Source organism: Haliaeetus albicilla, chromosome W, assembly GCF_947461875.1.
Source record: "Haliaeetus albicilla chromosome W, bHalAlb1.1, whole genome shotgun sequence".
Taxonomy (NCBI): Eukaryota; Metazoa; Chordata; class Aves; order Accipitriformes; family Accipitridae; genus Haliaeetus; species Haliaeetus albicilla.
Genome location: NC_091515.1, coordinates 25,075,299 through 25,100,372, shown reverse-complemented (window position 1 = coordinate 25,100,372; position 25,074 = coordinate 25,075,299). Strand labels below are relative to the sequence as shown.

The 25,074-nt window shown below is 41.0% G+C and overlaps 1 protein-coding gene across 1 annotated transcript in view; it reads left to right on the top strand.

Annotated features, from left to right (window-relative positions):
• LOC138683343 (potassium/sodium hyperpolarization-activated cyclic nucleotide-gated channel 1-like) overlaps window positions 1–25,074 on the top strand; it is a 255,360-nt gene that overhangs the window by 4,149 nt on the left and 226,137 nt on the right. The window contains exon 2 of the mRNA XM_069775035.1: window positions 23,029–23,452. Coding sequence (XP_069631136.1) covers window positions 23,029–23,452 — 424 coding nt within the window. The remainder of the gene's footprint in view (window positions 1–23,028; window positions 23,453–25,074) is intronic.

Below are 25,074 nucleotides of genomic sequence, written 5' to 3'. Positions count from 1 at the left end.
GAGAGAGGCATCTTTTGACAAGAAAGAGCAATGTATGAGAAAGACTGAGTGGGAATAATATGTGTGTGAGTAAATGTAGCCTTCGCACTCTGATGGTTCCAGTTCTTAATTTGACGCTTGGGAACAGCCTTTGACTGAAAGTGGGGACAGAAATTTTAATTGGCTTCAAGATGAAGTGAAGTAAGACTGTGATGTGGAGTTGTATTGGTTTTGTGTGGCAAGGTTTTGGTAGCGGGGGGAGTTACAGGGGTGGCTTCTGTAAGAAGCTGCTGGAAGCTTCCCCTGTGTTCGAGAGAGAGCCTATACCAGCTGGCTCTAAGACGGACCCACCGCCGGCCAAGGCCGAGCCAATCAGCGATAGTGGTAATGCCTCTGTGATAACATTTTTAAGAAGGAAAAAAGTTGGGACAGACAGAAACAGCAGCCAGAGAGAGGAGTGAGAACATGTAAGAGAAACAACCCTGCAGACACCAAAGTCAGTGAAGAAGGAGGGGGAGGAGGTGCTCCAGGCACCAGAGCAGAGATTCCCCTGCAGCCTGTGGTGAAGACCATGGTGAGGCAGGCTGTCCCCCTGCAGTCCAGGGAGGTCCACGGTGGAGCAGATATCCACCTGCAGCCCGGGGAGGACCCCACGCCAGAGCAGGTGACCCCGTGGGAAGCCCGCGCTGGAGCAGGCTCCTGGCAGGACCTGCGGATCTGTGGAGAGAGGAGCCCACTCTGGAGCAGGTTTTCTGGCAGGACTTGTGACCCCGTGGGGGACCCATGCTGGAGCAGTGTGCTCCTGAAGGACTGCACCCTGTGGAAAGGACCCATGCTGGAGCAGTTTGTGAAGAACTGCAGCCTGTGGGAATGGCCCACGTTGGAGAAGTTCATGGAGGACTGTCTCCTGTGGGTGGGACCCCACGCTGGAGCAGGGGAAGAGTGTGATGAGTCCTCCCCCTGAGGAGGGTTGAAGCGGCAGAAAATAACGTCTGATGACCGTAAACCCCATCCCCATCCCCCTGCGTCGCTGGGGGGGCTTGGTGGAGAAATCCAGGTGTGAAGTTGTGCCTGGGAAGAAGGGAGGGGTGGAGGGAAGGTGTTCTGAGATTTGGTTTTATTTCTCATTACCTTACTCTGGTTGATTTGTAATAAATTGAGTTAATTTTCCCCAAGCTAAGCCTGTTTTGCCTGTGACGGTAATTAGTGAATGATCTCTCCTGTCCTTATCTCAACCCACAAGCTCTTTGTTATATTTTTCTCTCCCCTGTCCAGCTGAGGTTGGGGGAGTGATAGAACGGCTTTGGTGGGCACCTGGCGTCCAGCCAGGGTCAACCCATCACAGGAGTTAACTGGCAGAGTAGTGGATAAGGAAGTGCAATGCAGGCGATGCTGAAGATCTTTTTCCTATATAGATGAATATAAAGTATGAACTGATTTGCAACAATAGCAATAAACTATTACCATCTTATATTTGGAGAATCTCTCTGGGTAACTTCTCATCTATTCAAGGAGCACAAAGCCTTATTTTAATAATAACAGAAAACTAAAAGCAGAGTTAGTTCTAAAACTCGAACAGAAAATTTCAGAGCATAGTGAATAGTAAAGGTATGCCAGATTTTTTTAATGTGTGGCATTCCAGTTTCAAAACCTTTTTGTATACACATTTGAGGGTTATCATGTAAACCTATGAGGCTTATCATATAAACCTTTATAAATCACAAAGCTCTACTGATGCTACCTTGTAAGTAAATTTAATGTCAGGTTTTAATGGGTTTTAATCAGGGTGAAAGACACAATCATATTTGCATATGTACATCTAGGTACTTATGGAAGAATATTTTTATGTCTGTTGCTATTAAAAATATTCTTTTATTTTGTGCAGTTTTATGCAACCCATCCATGTTGTCATGCACATGTGCAGCTTAATTTTTCAGTTAAGTATGTGCCAAAGTGTAAGTCATAATTGCAATGTATTAGTGTGCTTCATGTTTTTTATTATACTTCTCTCAATTTTGAACTTACATTTGCCTTATGCATCAACTTTCTTTTTAATTTGTACATGTCTTTTGGACCTGCCTTTGACCACCAGCAGTCACCCTAACGTGGTAGACTGTGTATGTTATATGTGCAGCTCACATACATATTTCTAAAATTTGTGCATATATTGATTTAAAACCTGTTATTCCTTGGGACCAGTCTTCACTCTATATGTTATAGCTATCATTTATATTTTAAGAAGCTTAGGGTAAGCACTTTGTCCCTCTTTTTTGTCACATGTATGTAATGTCTCAGTTGAAGCTAATGAAATTTATCTTTTTGTGAGCTGTTATATACTTAGGTTTATACAGAGCAGTAGAGTTTGAAAGTAATGTTATATGTGATGAAGACAAAAATGTGTTGTATCATACTTAAGTGTACTTGATATAGATATATGTACGTAAAATTAAGTATATAAATCATGTTGGTTTATATTAAATAGATCAGTTACAAATTAGTGTGGGTTTTAATGTATACATTATGTATGTCACTGGTAGTGTAGGAGTATGAAATATCTGTAGTTTTGGATTCTAAAGGTAGTCATCTCAGTCTTGTTGCTAGGATGTGTCATGAGGTTCTCTTACGGTATCGAGACTTTTGAATTATTTGCTAATAAACTGATAATCAGGATTTATAATTATACTGTATACATTCCTTGCATGAACCGATTTCTTTGGTTTTTTTTTTTATTTATTTATGTTTTTATGACTGAAGCACAGTTTTAGCTAGGGCTATCTTTCATGTATCATTTTCAAATACTATTGTGGTGATTATAATTTTTATTTCTATTAAAGAAAAACTTTGTACAGTTAAACTATTCCTATTACATGAACATTCACTCTTTGTATGTGACTAAACACAGAGAACCATTTAGTATTAAAAAGATTATTAGTAGTGCTTGGCTTTTTATTTGCTGCATTCCAACAATTTTTGCAATTCTGTAAATGCCCCAAAGGATAAAATGACAAATTTGTAGCATTAATCTAAACAATGAATTTATAATGTCCAAAAATTCTTTCTGACAGCAAATTATATATTAAGCTTTATAATAGTTCCCCAGGTAAAATGCAACTCCCATAAAGGTAGGCTGAAGAGAAATATGGTAATGGTCCTCAAATGCATAAGTGGATGTTCCAAAGAGGAAAGAAATTACATAGAAGTAATGGGGTGAAATTGCAGCATGAAATATCAAAATTAGACATTTAGGAAGCAGGACCAAAAATAAGCAACGAAATATTCTATTGGAAATGATTTGATGTGGAATATGGGCCAGAAATGCATTAGATTCTTATCATCTTGAGTTCCTATTATTTTTAATATTGAATAATGTCTCATCATTGGCTGTCACTGATTCATTTGTTGTGAAATCTAGTTGACTAAAGCTAGCTACTGGCATTTCTTTTTGTACCAGTTATAAGCACGTATTAGTGAAAATGGATACGTAGAAGTGTATGTTGTGCTTTTGGGCTCATGAGGGTCATGTGTTCTTGTCCTCTTTGAAATTTTCTTCAAGAACCACAAAAGAAAGCCATCTGAGTCCACCTGAGGTTGGTGCAGCAGCCACTCACCTTCCAGTCCTCTAGGGGATGTGGGAAGGTTTATGCCTTTATTTGTGCAACGAAAGCAATTCATTTTATTGATAAGACATCCTTCTGTCTCTGGATAATGAAGGATACTAATCTATAGTTTGAACTCACATATATGTTGAACATTTCCCAATTTTTATTATGTCCATTCTAGTCCTGGAATAACAGTCCATTCACTGCATTTTCTTTCAAACTTTGGACATGTTATATACTTGAACATAGTGTAATGTTTACAGCAGAGAAAGAGCTCAGTAAGCATAACTCAAATAATTCCTCAGTTCTTTGAGGTACTTTTAATTTAACTTGGGATGTTTTGAAGATCACCTGCAGCACCTATGAAGAAGTACACAAGTACATATTTTTCTGCAGGATGTTTAATTTTAGAATATTCAGCTTCCTCACAATCTAAATGAAGGCAAATGCATTCACCATGATTTTGAGATATGTTTAAAACAAAACAAAACAAAAAAAACAAACCAAATCATTACAGAATTCCTATGGGTAATTGTCGTGGTTTAACCCCAGCCAGCAACTAAGCACCATGCAGCCGCTCACTCACTCCCAACACACCCAGTGGGATGGGGGAGAAAATCAGGAAAAGAAGTAAAACTTGTGGGTTGAGATAAGAACAGAAAAGCAGCAGCTAATAATGATAATACTAATAAAATGACAACAGTAGTAATAAAAGGATTGGAATGTACAAATGATGCGCAGTGCAATTGCTCACCACCCGCCGACCAACACCCAGCTAGTCCCCAAGTGGTGATTCCCTGCCCCCACTTCCCTGTTCCTATACTAGATGGGACGTCACATGGTATGGAATACCCCATTGGCCACTTTGGGTCAGGTGCCCTGGCTGTGTCCTGTGCCAACTTCTTGTGCCCCTCCAGCTTTCTTGCTGGCTGGGCATGAGAAGCTGAAAAATCCTTGACTACAGTCTAAACACTACTTAGCAACAACTGAAAACATCAGTGTTATCAACATTCTTCACATACTGAACTCAAAACATAGCGCTGTACCAGCTACTAGGAAGACAGTTAACTCTATCCCAGCTGAAACCAGGACAGTAATCTAAAAGATGATATTTTGGGGGTGTTATATGTGAGTCTTTAAACTTTCACCTGGGATGCTCAATATCATGAGACTTCCTCTTCAGTTTTCTGATTTTTTTGTTTTGACTGTAGTGAGAAAAAAGTGCTTGATCAATATTATCTCTATATATACACATATCAAGATTTAGATCTCAGAAGATCAGCATCATGTTTGGGCTCATGGGGGGAAAAGTACTGATTCTGTTATTCCCATTGGTTATTTTAGCAAGACTACACATTTCTGAATGTGTACTGGCACTTTATTTATTAGTTCATCAAAATAAGCAATGCTTATAATCACATCAGTAAAAGGTTTTTCTTTATATTAGGTTTCTTGGACTTGAATGTATGGAGGGAACTGTGAATTGGAATACTACGTAAAAGCATGGAATAGTAAATAAAGGTCTGCGTTTAGGATTTGGTTTGAGGATTTTGGTGACTACAAAGCTGAATAAAAAAAATGCATAACATTTGATAAGTTGCTTAGGCTTTTTTATGATTATATAATCAAGTTAAAATTTGAGTGGCTCAGTTTCTGATTGTTCAGTCTGGGGTAGGTTTTTTCAGAGTACTCAGAAATAGAGACTTATGAAATCAGAGGTCACTTAAAAAGTATGAATCTTTACCTCTGCATTTCTGTCTACCCAAGATCAGTGGAACTGTAATATTTAATTAAACTTTGTCAGCTTTTTTGAGAGGCTTGGTTTGAAGGCTCAGTTTGAATTATGAAAATTAGTAGAGAAACTTACTTAATTTGGTTGTAAATAAGCAGTATCCATTCTCACCTCTGCTTTCACTCAACAGCATGCCTGAGAGCCATTTTCTATGTCAACATCCAATTTTTGAGAGAGAAAAAATTCTTAACCTACTTTGCAATGTTTAATTTTTAACCTGACAGTATAGTTCTTGTTAATCACTTGAAAGTCCTTTAGCTGTCTATTCCCTGATTCTTTCCCAGAGGCATGATTTAATTTTAAAAACCATAGTGTATTCAACTCTAATTATTGGAGGGCTTGTTCTAGACACATAGTAAGGTATGTTAATGACCAAAAACTGTTTCAGCTGGAGTCAATGTCAGTATTACCTCAAGGACACTGTCATTTAGCTTCCATAAAACCTCTGCTAATATCTTTTAATCTGATCATAGTCAGATTCAGGAAATCTGCATGATATTTTGAAATAATCTTATTGCCTTGGTTTGCAATGCAATTGGAACAAGTCTGGAGTAAACTTGTGTTCTGAAAATATTCATTTGATTACAAAAGAAATGCAGTCTGTTTCCATTATATATTAAAAAACCAAACCCCCTAAAACCCCTAAACCTGTTCTTATTTATGCCAGTGAAATTCCCACAATTGGAGTTGCAGCATGTAGCTAAGAACAGAATTTTGTTCTTATTTTATTAACTTCTGTGCTGTTTATGTGGCTGTCTTATCTAACGAAGCATGTTATTTAACAAATAATTTGATACACTTTTGGAATTTAGCATGCTGCTGACATTAATACATTTTCTATCTCTAAAAATATCATATTTATTAAAAAATTCTTATTAAGATATTTTGCTTTCAGCTGAAAAAGCACAGATTGCTTTATGCTCACAGTCAAAGCTAGTTTAATATAGAAAATGATAGTCAAGTCTGTTACTGTCAGGAATAAGTTTTTGTTGGTTTTTTTTTTTAAATGATGTAATTTAAAATAGCCAATATACATAAAAATTATTGTTCTTTTTCATCCAGTTCTTAGTCTGTGTCTGCAATCCACTGAAGCTTATGCTTGTGCTGAACCTTCAGTATGTGAAGAGCCCCACAGAAATAAAATGTGCCTTCACAATATCAAATCTTCCAATTCTATATGTAGCGTATTCTGGTTGCCTCCAGATTTTTCTCTCCTGTCAGCAAAGTATGGAAGTACTGATGTTTCCTTGGCTGGTTCTGTTGTATCTTACAATAACTTACCAGATCCTCAAAGCAGCAACTCTCTTTGGCATGACTGCAGCAATATGCAGTGTTGTTCTGATATGATCTGAACTTTAAGCAAATCTGTAGATTGCAGTAAAATTAGGGTAATATATCATAGGATCCTAATGATAAATCATAGAATCATAGAATCATTTAGGTTGGAAAAGACCTTCAAGATCATCAGGTCCAACCATCAACCATGCCCACTAAACCATGTCCTGAAGTGCCTTGTCTACGTGCTTTTTGAATACCTCCAGGGATGGTGACTCAGCCACTTCCCTGGGCAGCCTGTTCCAATGCCTGACAACTCTTTCAGTAAAGAATTTTTTCCTAATATCCAATCTAAACCTCCCCTGGTGCAACTTGAGGCCATTTCCTCTCGTCCTATCTCCAGCCACCTGACAGAAGAGACCAGCACCCACCTCACTACAACCCCCCTTCAGGTAGTTGTAGAGAGCGATAAGGTCTCCCCTCAGCCTCCTTTTCTCCAGACTAAACAGCCCCAGCTCCCTCAGCTGCTCCTTGTAAGACTTGTGCTCCAGGCCCCTCACCAACTTGCTTGTTATTATTCTAACTTGCTCTAGGTCAAAGCTATGGACAATATACAGAACCTTTATAAGATATATACAGTAAGATCTATCCAACTTTACCCAGGAGATGGAATAAGAGTATGGGTGGAAAACCATGGAGATGCAATCAAGCTTTCACATGACTACTGAGAGGTTTTCCATTAGGCTCTTGAATGACTTCTGTCTATTTGTTCATTTCAGGAGGACTTATGATTTCTGTCTGGTAGAGAAATTACTATGAAACCAGTAGTAGGCAATACTAACCCCTAAAACATCCTATTACTGCCTGACAGTACATACTTGCAAGCTTCTTGGTTCCCCAAACACATCCTGGGCTACAGGTTCCTAGGGATGGCTGCATATGTGCTTGTTTGCACTTGATTTCTCAGCGAAGATAACAGCCAAGCTTGTCTGTCACTCTGGTTCACCTTGTCTTCACTGCCAGACGAGCTTAGTAGTAAAGCAAAGATTTCCTTTCTCCAACTAGGGATTACTCTGTCAGACAAACCCTTGGAAACAAAACATAAGTAGTAAAATAAATAAGGCATATACCTCAAGCTTCAGTTAATAACTGGGTACCTTTCTTGTTACCCACCTTACCAAGTATACTTCAGAGATTTCCTGTTTTTCAGAGCTGTGTCCCCATTGTTTATGGAAACTGTTATCTAGGTGAATCCCTAAATACTGAATCCTGCTTTTGATGTCTTTTATTTATAGCATTTCTCATGGTCTAATTTTCAGGTAGTGAAATCTTGCTATAGACAACTTGCAATTCTCATTTGAAAGTTAGCAAGAGCATGGTGATGTAGTCCCTCACAGATCAGTTGCGTAGTTGGTTTTGGTTTGTTTTTTTTTGTTTTGAAAACAACTTCTCTTTTCCCTCATTCTGTTTTTCCTTCCCCCTCCTACATCCCTTCCTGAAGATATAATGAATTCCTTTATATAAATGGAAATGATGCATTGATTTTTTTTAAGAAAATTTGTTAGCTCTGCTATGCAGTTTTTCAGTATTTCTGAGTCTGTTAACTAGGAGATACTGAGCTGTTAGTTCAAACTAGCAGGGAGAAGTTCAGCTAGGTATTCTTCATAGTGTCTTGGAGTTTGTAAATATCATGGTTTGACCCCAGCCAGCAACTAAGCACCACGCAGCCGCTCACTCACTTCCCCCCACCCAGTGGGATGGGGGAGAGAATCAGGAAAAAAAAAATTAAAACTCATGGGTTGAGATAAGAACGGTTTAATAGAACAGAAAGGAAGAAACTAGTAATGATAATAATAACAATAATAAAATGACAATACTAATAATAAAAGGATTGGAATATACAAAACAAGAGATGCACAATGCAATTGTTCACCACTTACTGACCAATGCCCAGTTAGTTCCCGAGCGGCAATCCACATGCTCCTGGCCAACTCCACCCATTTTATATACTAGATGCGATGTCACATGGTATGGAATATTCCTTTGGCCACTTTGGGTCAGCTGTCCTGGCTGTGTCCCCTCCCAACTTCTTGTGCCCCTCCAGCCTTCTTGCTGGCTGGGCATGAGAAGCTGAAAAATCCTTGATTTAGTTTAAATGCTACTTAGCAACAACTGAAAACATCAGTGTGTTATCAACATTATTCTCATACTAAATCCAAACCACAACATTATACCAGCTACTAAGAAGAAAATTAACTTTATTCCAGCCAAAACCAGGACAGTAAATAAATACCTTGTAATAATTAAAAAAAAAGTAATTGTATGCACATTTTCTATTTCCCATGACTTGGGCAGGTTGGCAGCTTTCTGTTGAGAATGCATCTGATGCAATTGAACATGCTGTCACCATAGACCTAGTAACAAGATACTTTTTGCCCAAATTGTCTCCTCAGCCCATTTATTGCCCGCTTGGGAATTCTAGTGTTGCATACATCTAAGATATAATTATAAGAAACACACTTTTGTAATGCAAAGGGAGTGTGGTATTAAGAGTAAGCACTGCCAGATGGTAGTCAATCTAACAGAGCATTTAAAAAGGGTCAAAATCGAAAATGTCTGAAATTCAATAGCTTATTAAGCAACAGACATTGCATGTATGGGACAAGTGAGAGAGAAGTATCCTAATTTAGGTGCCCACAGGACCAAACCGACTTTTAATTGGATACATCTTGTCAGTAAATATCTGAAATGCATGTTTTTACTAACTTATAGGTGTTTATTGAAATTTGGAACTGAATATTAAATGCAATGATATACTGCTGGGTGTTGAAAAGTTGAGTAGGATTTGTACATGTACTTATTGTGTATTTATTGAAGGAGTGAATTTATTATGATGGCTGATCTCACTGGAACAGAAGAAGAAATCTAAAAACAATTTCAAGGTTTTTGATGTTGAAAAGAATTAAATCCAGTACCTATATAATTGTATTATTTCATACAAATATTACTTAGCTAGATGTGAAGTAAATACAACATAAATGATGACTGAATCCAATTAAATGTCCTGAGTTTTAGTTTGCTATTTAAAGATATTAGCTATGAGTTTAAAATTTCTTGCTTCTCTTTTAAACTGAAGATGAAAACTCCTATGTTCTTGTTTCCTAAAGGTACATTTTCCTGTGGTCTGCCTGTATGCTGTGCTCTGTCGTTCACATGCAGACTAATTTTCTTTTGGTGAAAGATGATTCTCGTTAAGACAGGTCTGAGGAATACTCCTTCAGTATTATACGACCTGTCAGTGTTATTCAGCAATTTCCACCCCCTGCCCCTCATTCCCAAGGACTGTATTAACATTGCTTGATTTGACCGTGATTGTATCATTTCTAAGCTGCAGCTAACTTTTACATTCTCGACAGGATAGACCAAATTTATCTTTCTGTGGAGGGGATGGAACAGCTGCAGTGAACTTCCACACTTGCTTCTTACAGTGCAACAGAGTTCAGACTTGGTTCAGGGAAGGAGAGATAGCTTTATAGCCCAGGAATGCAGGTATGATGGGTCTGTGTAAAATGGTAGCAGATGTTCCTGCTGGGGCTACTGACTTGTAATTCCATGAAGTGTCACTGAATTGCAGCTCATCTTAATGTTGAATGTACATACTGATTTTATGCCACTGGCAAAATGAGCAAACGGAATATGATATTTAACTTGGTTTCATGTTTCCAGTACAAAGATTTCCATTTCTGGAACAGCTTTGAAAAATGTAAATTTTACCCAGTGCTCTGCACAAAGTGTGCAAATCTATAGGATGTTAGATGAAGATCTGAGATGGAAGTCAGGAGCCTATCTATCTTTGGATTTCAGAACGAGTTAGGGACCTAGATACTTGTAAGCATCTGGACTCTGTGGCTGAACATCTTTCAGAATTCTAGCCAAAAGGAGCCATAAATAGTAAAACTGATTTTTAAAAAATGTCACCCATGGGTGCTGTGCATTTTCTGAATTAGTATATCAGAAAAATTTGAATATGCTTCAAGTTCCATTCCTCTCCGTACTGGCTTTGTGTGGCAAGGTTTTGGTAGCAGGGGGGGTTACAGGGGTGGCTTCTGTAAGAAGCTGCTAGATGCTTCCCCTGTGTCCGACAGAGCCAATACCAGCCAGCTCTAAGACGGACCCGCCGCCAGCCAAGGCCAAGCCAATCAGCGATAGTGGTAGCACCTCTGTGATAACATTTTTAAGAAGGAAAGAAGGTTGGGACAGACAGAAACAGCAGCCAGAGAGAGGAGTGAGAACATGTCAGAGAAACAACCCTGCAGACACCAAGGTCAGTGAAGAAGGAGGGGGAGGAGATGCTCCAGGCGCCGAAGCAGAGATTCCCCTGCAGCCTGTGGGGAAGACCATGGTGAGGCAGGCTGTCCCCCTGCAGCCCAGGGAGGTCCATGGTGGAGCAGATATCCACCTGCAGCCCGGGGAGGACCCCACGCCAGAGCAGGTGGGTGCCTGAAGGAGGCTGTGACCCCATGGGAACCCCGTGCTGGAGCAGGGTCCTGGCAGGACCTGCGGATCTGTGGAGAGAGGAGCCCACTCTGGAGCAGGTTTGCTGGCAGGACTTGTGACCCTGGGGGGGGACCCACGCTGGAGCAGTGTGCTCCTGAAGGACTGCACCCTGTGGAAAGGACCCATGCTGGAGCAGTTTGTGAAGAACTGCAGCCTGTGGGAAGGGCCCATGTTGGAGAAGTTCGTGGAGGACTGTCTCCCGTGGGAGGGACACATGCTGGAGCAGGGGAAGAGTGTGAGGAGTCCTCCCCCTGAGGAGGATGAAGCGGCAGAAAATAACGTGTGATGAACTGACTGTAAACCCCATTCCCTGTCCCCCTGTGCCGCTGGGGGGGGGTTAGTTAGAGAATCCGGGAGTGAAGTTGAGCCTGGGAAGAAGGGAGGGGTGGAGGGAAGGTGTTCTGAGATTTGGTTTTATTTCTCATTACCCTACTCTGGTTGATTGGCAATAAATTGAGTTAATTTTCCCCAAGCTGAGTCTGTTTTGCCCATGATGGTAATTGGTGAGTGATCTCTCCTGTCCTTATCTCAACCCATGAGCCCTTTGTTATATTTTCTCTCCCCTGTCCAGCTGAGGAGGGGGGAGTGATAGAACGGCTTTGGTGGGCACCTGGTGTCCAGCCAGGGTCAACCCACCACACTGTCATATTATATATTTTGATTGTGCAACAGATCAGTATCTTTTCTAAGATTAAGATGAGAAGTTCCATTAATCATTTTTCACCCTCAATTTCTTGCTGTTCTCCACCAATGAATTATTAATATCTATTTGGCTGTTCTAATTATTACACATCTTTATCTTAAAAGTGTTTGAATAGTTCATAACTCACTGTCCTCTAAAAATGAGATATAAATATTTGGCTAAACTAAATTTTGTCTTTCTAAGGAATATTGGCTTGTGGCTAAAACCTCTTCAGAGATCTCCAAAGTAAAATATTTTCATTTGCTGAAAGCCAGAAACCTATTTATTATATTTAGACAACTTCATTTTCAGTGAATATGGATGGAATATATAGATGGACATCTGGTGTTTTATTCACCATAGTAAATGGAAACACTTTTTGTTTTGCTTCCTTGGTACATTTGCTGTTGTCTATAGTTCAGGTCATAGGTCCCCAACCAAAGTTTCTTTGAGTGCTTATTTTAGAGCCACTTCACAGTGGCTATGATTATAGGCAACTTTTTACTTGCAGGTAAACACTTTCCCTTGTCACCTTTAACCTGTACTGTGTGGCTGATCTTGAAAGCCAGCACAGGGACTGTGCCATCATTAAGGAATATGGACTACTTTGTTTGAATGCTTGAAGATTAGAGAAAGAGAATTTTTGTACCAAAAGACTTCAAAGTGTCCTAGTTTCAGCTGGGATAGAGTTAATTGTCTTCCTAGTAGCTGGTACAGTGCCATGTTTTGAGTTCAGTATGAGAAGAATGTTGATAACACTGATGTTTTCAGTTGTTCCTAAGTAGTGTTTATACTAATGTCAAGGATTTTTCAGCTTCTCAAGCCCAGCCAGCGAGAAAGCTGGAGGGGCACAAGAAGTTGGCACAGGACACAGCCAGGGCAGCTGACCCAAAGTGGCCAACAGGGTATTCCATACCATGTGACGTCCCATCTAGTATAGGAACTGGGAAGTGGGGGCGGGGAATCGCCGCTTGGGGACTAGCTGGGTGTTGGTCGGCGGGTGGTGAGCAATTGCCCTGCGCATCATTTGTACATTCCAATCCTTTTATTACTACTGTTGTCATTTTATTAGTGTTATCATTATTAGTTTCTTCCTTTCTGTTCTATTAAACCGTTCTTATCTCAACCCGCGGGTTTTGCTTCTTTTTCCTGATTTTCTCCCCCATCCCACTGGGTGTGTTGGGGGGAGTGAGTGAGCGGCTGCGTGGTGCTTAGCCGCTGGCTGGGGTTAAACCACGACACAAACTCAGTTGTGAAAAACAAACACTCTACCAAAATATAAAGTGGAGAAGTAGATTATTAAATAATTCCCTTTTATATTTTTTCTGATAGATATTTATAGGTGAAGCATATAACAAAGCCTGTGGTTAAGTTTGAATAAATTTACAGATCTTAGTATCTTTATTAATCTTTTATTTTTCAGGTTGACTGGCATGTTTTTCTGCAGCTCGAAGTGACTTCCTTTCTTTTTTTATTAAAAAAATGAAGGCAAATGTGGAGGAAAAAACCTTTATCTAATATACATATTTTGAATAACAACTTTACTTTAGATGGTTCTGTTTCAATGAAGATAGAATAGAAACTTAAATTTTAAATTAATTTATATATTGTTAACAAATATCTTCCAGTGGCTCAACAACCATTTCATACGACTAAGTTAAAACAACATAATTAACAAATATATTTTCAAGCCTATAATCTGCCACAATTCAATAAATACTTTCAACACATAGGTTTGTAAATTTAATGCATATTGTTTTTAGAAACGGATCTTGACCATCTATTTCAGTGTTGCATAAACCTGTGACAAACTGTAATGGAACTTCATTTTTTAATTACAACCAGCAGTACTGCTGCTGGCAAAGGTGTACTGGAAAGAGAAAAGGCCTCATTGCATGTAAAGGCAATCTCTCTGGACTGCTTGATGTTGCAGGATATCTCCTGTTTTGCAGGTCAAAAAACATCTAATAAACAAGTGTACATAGGTTGTTTTGTTGGTGTTTTGTTTTTTTTTTTGAAGGCATTTGATTGTTTGCTTTTTTAAGAATAACCAAAGACATTTCATTGAAAAAAAATCGTTGTTTCCTTACGTTGAATTCAATTGCAAAAGGGCCATTCAGCAATCACATTTCATTACTCTGACCAATGTTCATAAATGTCAGAGACAGATTTTTTACATCCCCAGAAACTTGGTTTGTATTCCAAACCTCTACCCTTCACTGAGCTGCTTGGAACGGCAGTACATGAGGTTTTGCTCAGGCCTGCTTGCATGGAACTTGCTGGAATGTTAGAGGGTAACTAGCATGAAAAGATGATGAGGAGCAGAGGTAAAACTAGCAAGATCACAGTTACGTAGGCCAATAACTAGAACATCTTTGAACATCATGTATTCTCTTTCTTGTTTGCTTTGTTTGCTTTTTTGGGTTTTCCTTTTTGTTTTAAACAAGTGAATATCAGGTCTATCTGATCACTGCTCTGTCTAGCTACATAATTGTTTTGTCAATGCAGGCAGAGCACTATGCTGTCAAAAGGATGGTAAGACTGGAGCGTGCAGTATGTAAATTGGGAAATTTTAAAGAAATGTTAAAATTATATTGCATCTGTTGAAATACAGTTGAAGGCAAATGGCTAGCAGAGAGATCTGGATACAAGTGGAATAATGAAAAAAATGGAGATTTCTGAATATGGCTGGTTTTAAGGAGGAAAAACCTGCAAGAGCTGCATTTTATTTCTGGTAGGGATAGGTGTTTTAATGTATGAAGTATGAAATTTTGTTTTGAAAGATAATGGTAGAACTGAATATTGAACTTCCTAGCTGAGCAGTCTCCTTCCTACCCGCTCATTAGTGCAGAACTCCTAAGGCACTGTATTGGCTTTGTGTGGCAAGGTTTTGGGGGGGGGGCGTTACAGGGGTGGCTTCTGTGAGAAACTGCTAGATGCTTCCCCTGTGTCCAACAGAGCCAATACCAGCCGGCTCTAAGACGGACCCACCGCCAGCCAAGGCCGAGCCAATCAGCGATAGTGGTAACGCCTCTGGGATAACATTTTTAAGAAGGGAAAAAAAGTTGGGACACAGGGAAAACGGCAGCCGGAGAGAGAGTGAGAACATGTAAGAGAAACAACCCTGCAGACACCAAGGTCAGTGAAGAAGGAGGGGGAGGAGATGCTCCAGGCACCGGAGCAGAGATTCCCCTGCAGCCCGTGGTGAAGACCATGGTGAGGCAGGCTGTCCCCCTGCAGCCCAGGGAGGTCCACAGTGGAGCAGATATCCACCTGCAGCCCGTGGAAGACCCCACGCCAGAGCAGGTGGGTGCCCGAAGGAGGCTGTGACCCTGTGGGAAGCCTGTGCTGGAGAAGGCTCCTGGCAGGACCTGCGGATTTCTGGAGAGAGGAGCCCACAGAGGAGGTTTTCTGGCAGGACTTGTGACCCCGTGGGGGACCCACGCTGGAGCGGTGTGCTCCTGAAGGACTGCACCCCTTGGAAGGGAGCCATGCTGGAGCAGTTCGTGAAGAACTGCAGCCTGTGGGAAGGACCCACGTTGGAGAAGTTCATGGAGGACTGTCTCCCATGGGAGGGACCCCATGCTGGAGCAGTTCGTGAAGAACTGCAGCCTGTGGGAAGGACCCACGTTGGAGAAGTTCATGGAGGACTGTCTCCCATGGGAGGGACCCCATGCTGGAGCAGGGGAAGAGTGTGAGGAGTCCTCCCCCTGAGGAGGATGAAGCAGCAGAAATAATGTGTGATGAACTGACTGTAAACCCCCATTCCCCATCCCCCTGTGCTGCTGGGGGAGGGGGTTAGGTAGAGAATCTGTGAGTGAAGCTGTGCCAGGGAAGAAGGGAGGGGTGGAGGGAAGGTGTTCTGAGATTTGGTTTTATTTCTCATTACCCTACTCTGGTTGATTGGCAATAAATTGAGTTAATTTTCCCCAAGCTGAGTCTGTTTTGCCCATGATGGTAATTGGTGAGTGATCTCTCCTGTCCTTATCTCAACCCACAAGGTCTTTGTTATATTTTCTCTCCCCTGTCCAGCTGAGGAGGGGGGAGTGATAGAACGGCTTTGGTGGGCACCTGGCATTCAGCCAGGGTCAACCTGCCACAGGCACGTCACTCTGTAAAAAGGGGATCATAATAAATACATGTGGGGAAAAGCACAAGCAGGCTTGTGGAAGGCTACTTCTGTCATTTTGTAAAATATTTTGTGTTGTACACATTGCATTTTCAATTAATTGATGTTTTAGAGAGACAAATTGATACAATGAATTCAGTCAATAAAATATCAATAGAATAAAAATACTAATATAATTTTCAGCATGTATATTTGAGCATGTACATGAATGTTTCCTGTCACTGATCAGCTCAGGATTTGAAACCATTCAGCTCAGATGTTGAAAGTGAAGACTAATTTCCATCCTCTGCTGGAGAGGATTTGAACCTGTATGTTTACTTTGCATAGCACTTCTGGCATGGATACTTTCAATATCAATATCACCTCTCAGTTGTTCTGCTTTGACAGAGCAAAAAAGTGAGAACTCCTCTTCAGTCTAGTGGTTGCCTTCCCTGGGAAGAATGTTTTGGTTCCTGCTGTAGTTTATATTTGTTTCGAGAAAGGAGAACATGTCAGCAGTGTACCTCGCTTCAGGAGATATAGTATGTCTTGGGGGTTATGAATTTTCCTGAGAGGCAGGAGATTCTGGGCTCAGCTGCCCACAGATAGATGAGGAAAGTCACATGGATTTTCCTAGGCATTGGTGAGAGCTCTAGGTATTAAGCTGTTTTGTAAAAGAAGGATGCGCGTGACATGACCCCTAATGACTTCTCTTGTTGCTCTGTTGTGAATTTGAACTTTTTTTTTCCTTTGCTTTTCTAAAAAGTGTCTGAAATATATTTTAATCCTTTTTCATCAAAGTATAAGGTAAAAATGAAGAAAATGATCATTTCGATTTGATCTGAACACCAATTCCTCAGTTTAGAATATAATAAAATAGTTCAGTTGGAAGGGACCTACAACGATCATTTAGTCCAACTGCCTGACCACTTCAGGGCTGACCAAAAGTTAAAGCATGTTATTAAGGGCATTGTCCAAATGCCTCTTAAACACTGAGAGGCATGGGGCATTGACCACCTCTCTAGGAAGCCTCTTCCAGTGTTTGACCACCTTCTCGGTAAAGAAATGCTTCCGAATGTCAAGTCTGAACCTCCCCTGACGCAGCTTTGAACCATTCCCACGCGTCCTGTCCCTGGATCCCAGGGAGAAGAGCTCAGCACCTCCCTCTCCACTGCCCCTCCTCAGGAAGCTGTAGAGAGCAATGAGGTCACCCCTCAGCCTCCTTTTCTCCAAGCTAGACAAACCCAGAGTCCTCAGCCGCTCCTCATAGGACATGCCTTCCAGCCCTTTCACCAGCTTTGTTGCCCTCCTCTGGATGCATTTAAGGACCTTAACATCCTTCTTAAATTGTGGGGCCCAGCACTGCACACAATACTCAAGGTGAGGCCGCAACAACCCTAAATATGGCGGGATAGTCACGTCCTTTGACTGGCTGGTTATACTGTGTTTCATGCACCCCAGAATGCTGTTTGCCCTCATGGCTGCCAGGGCACACGGCTGACTCCTATTGAGCCTGCTGTCGACCAGCACCTCCAGATCCCTCTCTGCAGGGCTGCTCTCCAGCCACTCCTCTCCCAATCTACACTTGTGTCCAGCGTTACTCTGTCCCAGGTGCAGAATCCAACATTTGTTCTTGTTAAATTTCATGCCGTTGATGATTGCTCAATGCTCCAATTTATCTAGATCCCTCTGCAAGGCCTCTCATCCCTCAAGAGACTCAACAGCACCTCCCAGTTTAGTATCGTCAGCAAATTTGCTAATGGTGCATTCAACTCCTGCATCCAGATCATTGATAAAAATATTGAACAGAACTTCCTCTAGAATTGAGCCCTGAGGAACACCGCTGGTGACTGGTTGCCAGCCAGATGTAGCCCCATTCACTACAACCCTTTGAGCCCTGCCGTTCAGCCAGTTCTTCACCCATCACACTGTGTATCTGCTCATCTCACAGTTGGACAACTTGTCGAGAAGGATGCTGTGAGGGACATTGTCAAAAGCCTTACTAAAATCCAGAAAAACTACATCCACTTCCTTCCCTTCATCGACTAGGTGGGTGACCTTATTATAGAAGGATATCAAATTAGTTAAACAGGACTTTCCCTTTGTGAACCCATGTTGACTGTGCCTGATGATTGCATTGTTCTTTAAATGCCTTTCAGTAGTACCCAGTATAATCTTCTCCACAATTTTTCCAGGAATTGAGGTTAGACTAACAAGTCTGTAGTTTCCTTGGTCTTCCCTCACGCCCTTCTTGTAAATTGGAATAACATTGGCTAGCTTCCAGTCAGCAGGGACCTCCCCAGACTCCCAAGACCTTTGGTAGATGATTGAGAGGGGTCCTGCTGTAACATCTGCTAGCTCCGTCAGTACTCTGGGATGAATCCCATCAGGTCCCATGGACTTATGAACATTCAGCTGATACAGCTAGTCCCTTACAATTCCAGTGTCCACAAATGGAAAGTTACTGTTCCCACAGTCATGGTCCTCCAACTCAGGGGACTGTGCAGCCCAAGATCTATTGGTATTATTAAAGACTGAGGCAAAAAAAAGCACTGAATGCCTCCACTTTTTCTTCATCCCCATTTGTCAGGTGACCATCTTCAACAAGTATCAGTCCAATGTTTTCTTTAGCCCTCCTCTTGCTATTAACATACTTAAAAAAAGTCTTTCTTGTTGCCTGACACAACACTGGCCAGTTTCAATTCTAGTTGAGTTTTGTCCTTTTCTGTCTTCTCCCTGCATGGACGAACCACAGCTCTGTAATCTTCCTGCGAAGCCTGACCTTGCTTCCAGAGACCGTACAATTTCTTTTTCCTTTTGAGCTCCACGAGGAGGTCCCTGTTCAGCCAAGCTGGTCTTCTGCCCCGCCTGCTTGACTTACAACACAGTGGTATTGCCTGCTCCTGTGCTTTTAAAAGGTAGTTCTTAAAAACTGACCAGCGCTCGTGGACCCCTAAGGCCTCAAAAGCAGATTCCCAGGGTACTCTGCAAAGTAGCTCCCTGAAAAGCTTAAAATTGGCTCTCTTGAAATCCAGGGTAGCAACCCTGCTGACCTTTTCTCCTGGTTTTGGCTGGGATAGAGTTAATTTTCTTTCTAGTAGCTGGGATAGTGTTATGTTTTGGGTTCAGTATGAGAAGAATGTTGATAACACACTGATATTTTCAGTTGTTGCTAAGTAATGTTTATACTAAGTCAAGGATTTTTCAGCTTCTCATGCCCAGCCAGCAAGAAGGCTGGAGGGGCACAAGAAGTTGGGAGGGGACACAGCCAGGGCAGCTGACCCAAAGTGGCCAAAGGGGTATTCCATACCATGTGACGTCATGTCTAGTATATAAACTGGGGGGAGTTGGCCTGGGAGGCAGATCGCTGCTCGGGAACTAACTGGGCATGGGTTGGCGAGTGGTGAGCAATTGCATTGTGCATCACTTGCTTTGTATATTCCAATCCTTTTATTATTATTATTGTAATTTTATTATTGTTGTTATTATCATTATTAGTTTCTTTTCTGTTCTATTAAACTGTTCTTATCTTAACCCAGGAGTTTTACCTTTTTCCTTCTGATTCTCTCCCCCATCCCACTGGGTGGGGGGGACTGAGTGAGCGGCTGCGTGGTGCTTAGTTGCTGGCTGGGGTTAAACCAAAACATTTTTCCTCATTACACTGAAAATTTTAAACTCAGCCATTTCATGATCCAAGACAGCCACCTACCACCACATCTCTATTCACAAACAACATGTCTAGGAGGGCATCTTTCCTAGTTGGCTCACTGAGTACTTGTGACAAGAAATTATCTTCCACAAGCTTCAGGGATTTCCCAGACTTGCTCGTCACAGCAGTATGGTATTCCCAGTTGATGTCTGGGAAGTTGAATTCACCTGTAAGGACAAGGGCTATTGATCCAGAGATTTCTCCTAATTGCCTATAGAATAACTCATCAGTGCTATCATCCTGGCTGGGTGATCAATAGTAGACACCCACTATGACGCCTGCTTTGTTTTCCACCCCCCTAATCCTCACCCAGAGGCTCTCAAGCACATCATTGCTAACCGTAAGGGCCGTGCAGTCAAACCTCTCCCTTACATACAGTGAAACTCCTCCACCTCGCCTGCCCTGCCTGTCCCTCCTGAACAGCCTATAGCCCTCCATCCCAGCACTCCAATCGTGGGACTCCTTCCACCAAGTCTCACTAATACCAATGACATCATAGCTCTGGGAACAGACCAAGGCTTCCAGTTCATCCTGTTCATCATACTGCATGCGTTGATGTACAAGTGTTTCAGATGTGCTCCTAAGCCCTCAGTGCTCCCTGGAGCAGTGCAAATGCTGCGCTTAGCATTGCCACCCTCATGGGATGCCATGCCAACCCTTGGTTTACCTTCAGCTCTCCTGATGGTATCTCCTTCCCCCACCAATTCTAGTTTATAGCCCTCTCAATCAGTCCTGCCAGCTTATGAGCAAAGACACATTTCCCCCATGGGGACAAGTGGATGCCATCAGGCCCCAGCATACCTTGTGTTTCAAAGACTCTTCCATGGTTATAAAAAACCCAAAGTTCTGGCAGAGCCAGCAGTCCTGGAGCCAGATATTGATGTCTTGGGCATGCCTGTTTCTTCCAAAGTTTCTCCCCATTACTGGGAGGATTGAGGAAAACACTGCCTGTGCTCCTGAATCTTTTAGCATCCTTCCCAGGGCCCTGAAATCTCTTTTGATCGACCTTGGACTTCTTGTACCCACATGAAAGAGCAGGAGTGGGTAATAGTCCGAAGGCTGTACTAAGGTTGTCAGTCATCTGGTGACATCCCTGATTTGGGACCCAGGGAGGCAGCAAATTTCCCTGAAAAGAGGGTCCAGTCTGCAAATGGGTGCCTCTGTTCCACTAAGGAGGGAGTCACCTGTGATCATAACTTGCCACTGTTTCTTTTTGGCACTGGTCTTAATGTGGGTCTTGTCACGAGGTGTTGGTTGATCTGACCTTGCTGAGAGTACTTGCATAGGTTCCTCCTCTTCTGTCTCATCATGTCCTTTGTCTACTGTACCCAGAGCCTCATACCTATTCTGTAAAGGTATCTGAGAGGGTAAGGAGTGATTGCTCTTACAGCTCCATGCAGTAACTTGCCTCAACCCCTCCCTATCCCTTGTAATGCTGCTTTCCTCCTGGCACAAAACGGATCGTGGACCTACATCAGTAGTGGCCATGCTGAGTTGGCTTGTGTGCAATAGATATGGTAGAGCACAGCTTCATTGGTCAATCTCCTTTTCAGACTCCCAGCTGCTCCTCAATCTGTCCACTTCCTCCTGCATCTCAGCCACCAGGCGGGGCAGTTCATCCACCTGGTCACACCACCCACAGACTTGCTTGTTATCATCCTCCATCTCCAAGGATATCCCTGCACACATCCCACAGCCAGAAACCTGAGTGGTCACATGCTTTAACAGGAGCTCTGTCTGCATTGGTTTTACTGGATACTAGAAGTTCAGAAGAGGCAGAGAACACCACTTTTTTGCTGTATACCTCCCCACTGGGAAATATACATGCTCATCAGTTAGCTGGGCTGACTGTTTTAGCCTGTTTAAATCACCTGTGCTGCTGGGTGCAGGCTCCACCCCTTGCTGGCTTGTCCAATCAGTGGGTCTGGGCTCAGTCACTTGGGGAAGCTGTAGTCTTTCCTTGTCCTTGTCCATTTCTTGTGTGTCTTTGCTGCTGCTCCTCTTCACACTGCTCTGGTGTCCATGTAGTTCTTGCAATGTTTCTATTAGTAAATAAGATATTGGTGTTTCTTATGGGGTTGTTCTGGAAACACAGGAATACTGATACCTTGCATGGAAATGTATTTAAGTCATAGAATTGCATAATAATTTAGGTCAGGAGGAACCTGTGGGAGGTCATCTAGTCCAACCACCTGTACAATATAGGACTACTGAGTTAGATCAGTTCTCAAGCAGAACAAGAGGTTATGCTTTGGATTCAGACTTTCTCAGATTCAGTTTCAGTTCTTTTATTGAACAAGAATAACTTTCTTTGACAATTTAACATTTCGGACTTATCATAAAAACTGTTGGGCATATATTACCATCCCCTGGAAATCTTCCATCAGGATGGATGGATGGTCTATGTAATAGGTGGGTTTATGCACCGTTTCCATAGTAGATACTAAAGTTAGGAGTCTGGCTCTCTACCATCTGTATCAAGCACTGTTAGCAGCATTCAGAGGGGAGCCTTTAAATACGTCTGGAACAAAATAGTGAAATGCAGTATCCATTTTATGCTATGGAAGTTGCAGCTATTATTGTCCAGACTTCTTAGCTAGCTGTGAAAGAAGATAGACTATCAGGTTGTAAAAATGCATGAAAGTTCAATTCAGATTGTAAAAGTGGATGAAGGTTTTGATCTTATCTAATTTTTGTTTCTAATTTTTGCTTCAGTGCTTTTTTTTTCCTCTTCCTATAATTTTATTCCAGCACTGTAATGGTATGAGTATATTTGCAAAGAGGTACTTACATTTCATATGTTATCTGTTACATATTTGGGTTTCCATTTGGATAGAAGCCTTAAAAAAAAATTGCATTGCTAAAGCACTTGTGATTGGCACCAGACATATTGGTGTGTTTATATAACTAAAACTAGGTTTTGACAGGAGTCTGGAGAAGTCTACTGAGTGCCACACATGCACACCTTTCAGATATGCCATGGAGTGATAAACTATGGTACTGTCTTTATCCTAGATGCATATTCTTGAGAAGGAACGCACATAATGAAACGTATTAATTACTTTGTCTTCTCTACTGACTGTGAATATATTGAATAAGTTAAAACAATGAGAGTTTACTTAGCATTAACAAAATGTTTAAGCATCCTCATATATGTCGTATCTCTATACAAAAGCATAGTATAATTACTAATCTCATTTGGGCAAAACTGACACCGAGTTTCAGTACTGTAATTAATTTGAATAGAACCAAAAATGTACTTGAGGTAAAGAAACAGCATGATAGAGACCACATTACATCAACCGTTCTGTTTCTTCCTTTTTTTAGGTTTTACTGGGACTTAATCATGCTCATAATGATGGTTGGAAACCTTGTCATTATACCAGTTGGAATCACGTTCTTCACAGAACAAACAACAACACCATGGATTATTTTCAATGTGGCATCAGACACTGTTTTTCTATTGGACTTGATAATGAATTTTAGAACTGGGACTGTAAATGAAGACAGCTCTGAAATAATACTGGACCCTAAAATTATTAAGATGAATTACTTAAAAAGCTGGTTTGTGGTTGACTTCATCTCATCAATACCAGTGGATTATATCTTTCTCATTGTAGAAAAAGGAATGGATTCGGAGGTTTACAAGACAGCAAGAGCACTTCGTATTGTGAGATTTACAAAAATCCTCAGCCTGTTACGTTTATTACGCCTTTCAAGACTGATTAGATACATACACCAGTGGGAAGAGGTAAGCTATATATGGTTATAACATCATTTGCTAAGTTCTTATTCCTACAAAAAACTATTCAGGTCTCTCCAAAGAGCTACACACAAACCAGAATGGAATAAAGAGTTTTTACTCCCCAGTTAGTGTAATTACACACAGGTGGTAGTAGAAAAGCCTTGTTGGAAAAAAGCACAAAGGAGTAACCATCTTCTGTCTGCTAACCACAGAGACCAAAAATATGTTTGGGACCATCAGCACAATGAGCATGGATGGGCTCCTTTTGAGAATATTAGAAATTTTAGCAACCACCTAAATCTCCATTTGAGTTTGGTGACTAGCACTTAGACTTATGAAGTTAATACTCTTGTAATCACAGAGAACTTAAAATACATGTTCATATTTTTCTATTTCAGGAAAAATTGAAACCATTTATAATTGAGTAGATTTCCTAGAACGCTCATTGTTTTAAGGTTGTATGTAGGCTGAATATATTGAATGCTGACCTTCTTCATAAAAAATGGGTAGTTCAAATTTTGAGTCATTTCTTTCTAAACTGTCAACTCCACTATTTCCAGACGTGACCTTATGCTGCCTGCCAATTTGGCATGGTGATGTTTCCAGGAAATTATGGCATTCCCTAATTTGGCATGCTCATGGCTAGGAAGTGTTTAATGCTTTGGCACACAGCACCATGATTCAGTCATTTCATTTCTTGCTTGTCCCCATTTCTGTAGTTCTAAATATCATAATATGTTTTAAAAGGAAGTGCTAAAAACATAGGAAAAATAACTGCTGTTTTCTAAACCTTTCTTGTAGCAAGTGTAATGAGAATTATTTTGTAAAGCATTTTCACAGAAACATTGTTAAAATAGATTTGCATAAATTTATTTACCTATATTAATAAAGATTTATTTAAGTGAATATTGAAGGATTATTTGGTACCATTTCTGGTGCTTTTTCTGCTGGTTATCTCATTTTTAAAGTATTGTGTTCACTTTCCAGTTTAATAGAAACCTAAATGCAAAGCCATCTCACAAATAATGTCAGATTATATTTAAAAATGGCATGATGCTGGATGATACTAAGTATCAAAGTCTAATAAATTTATAGTTGTTTCTCAAAACCCTCCTGAAATAGGTCATTATTTTTTATTAATGTATTTTGTAAATTCTATTTCTTTTTGCCTCCCTGTAATGCAGTGTAACTATATTTTTGACACAGAAATAGAACACTGCAGTTTTGTACTCAATTTAACTAAGGCAAATGATTAAGCATATCTTGCGGTTTTACCATAAAGCTGTGCTTTTGTCTCTGTGTTTTACAGAGAGACAACCTTCTGAAATGCATTCAATGACATTATTTTATGGTAGCTTGAGTTAATAGCTTGCCACTATAAAGCCCTACTAAGCAGAGAAATTAATACTTTTTTTCTCCCCTCCCATCTGTTGTCAAAAATAAATCAGGTATTCTAAATCAAAAGTAGTTGAATCGAGCACTAAGTGGGACTAGAAGTGACCAGACGTGGTCCAAACCAGCAATAGCTGGTGTTTGGCTCATGTAATCTATAGCTAATGGCTGCTGGTGTCTCCAGGCTGCTTGATTGCAACTTCACCTTTGATTCCACTGGTAAAACTTGTGAAATA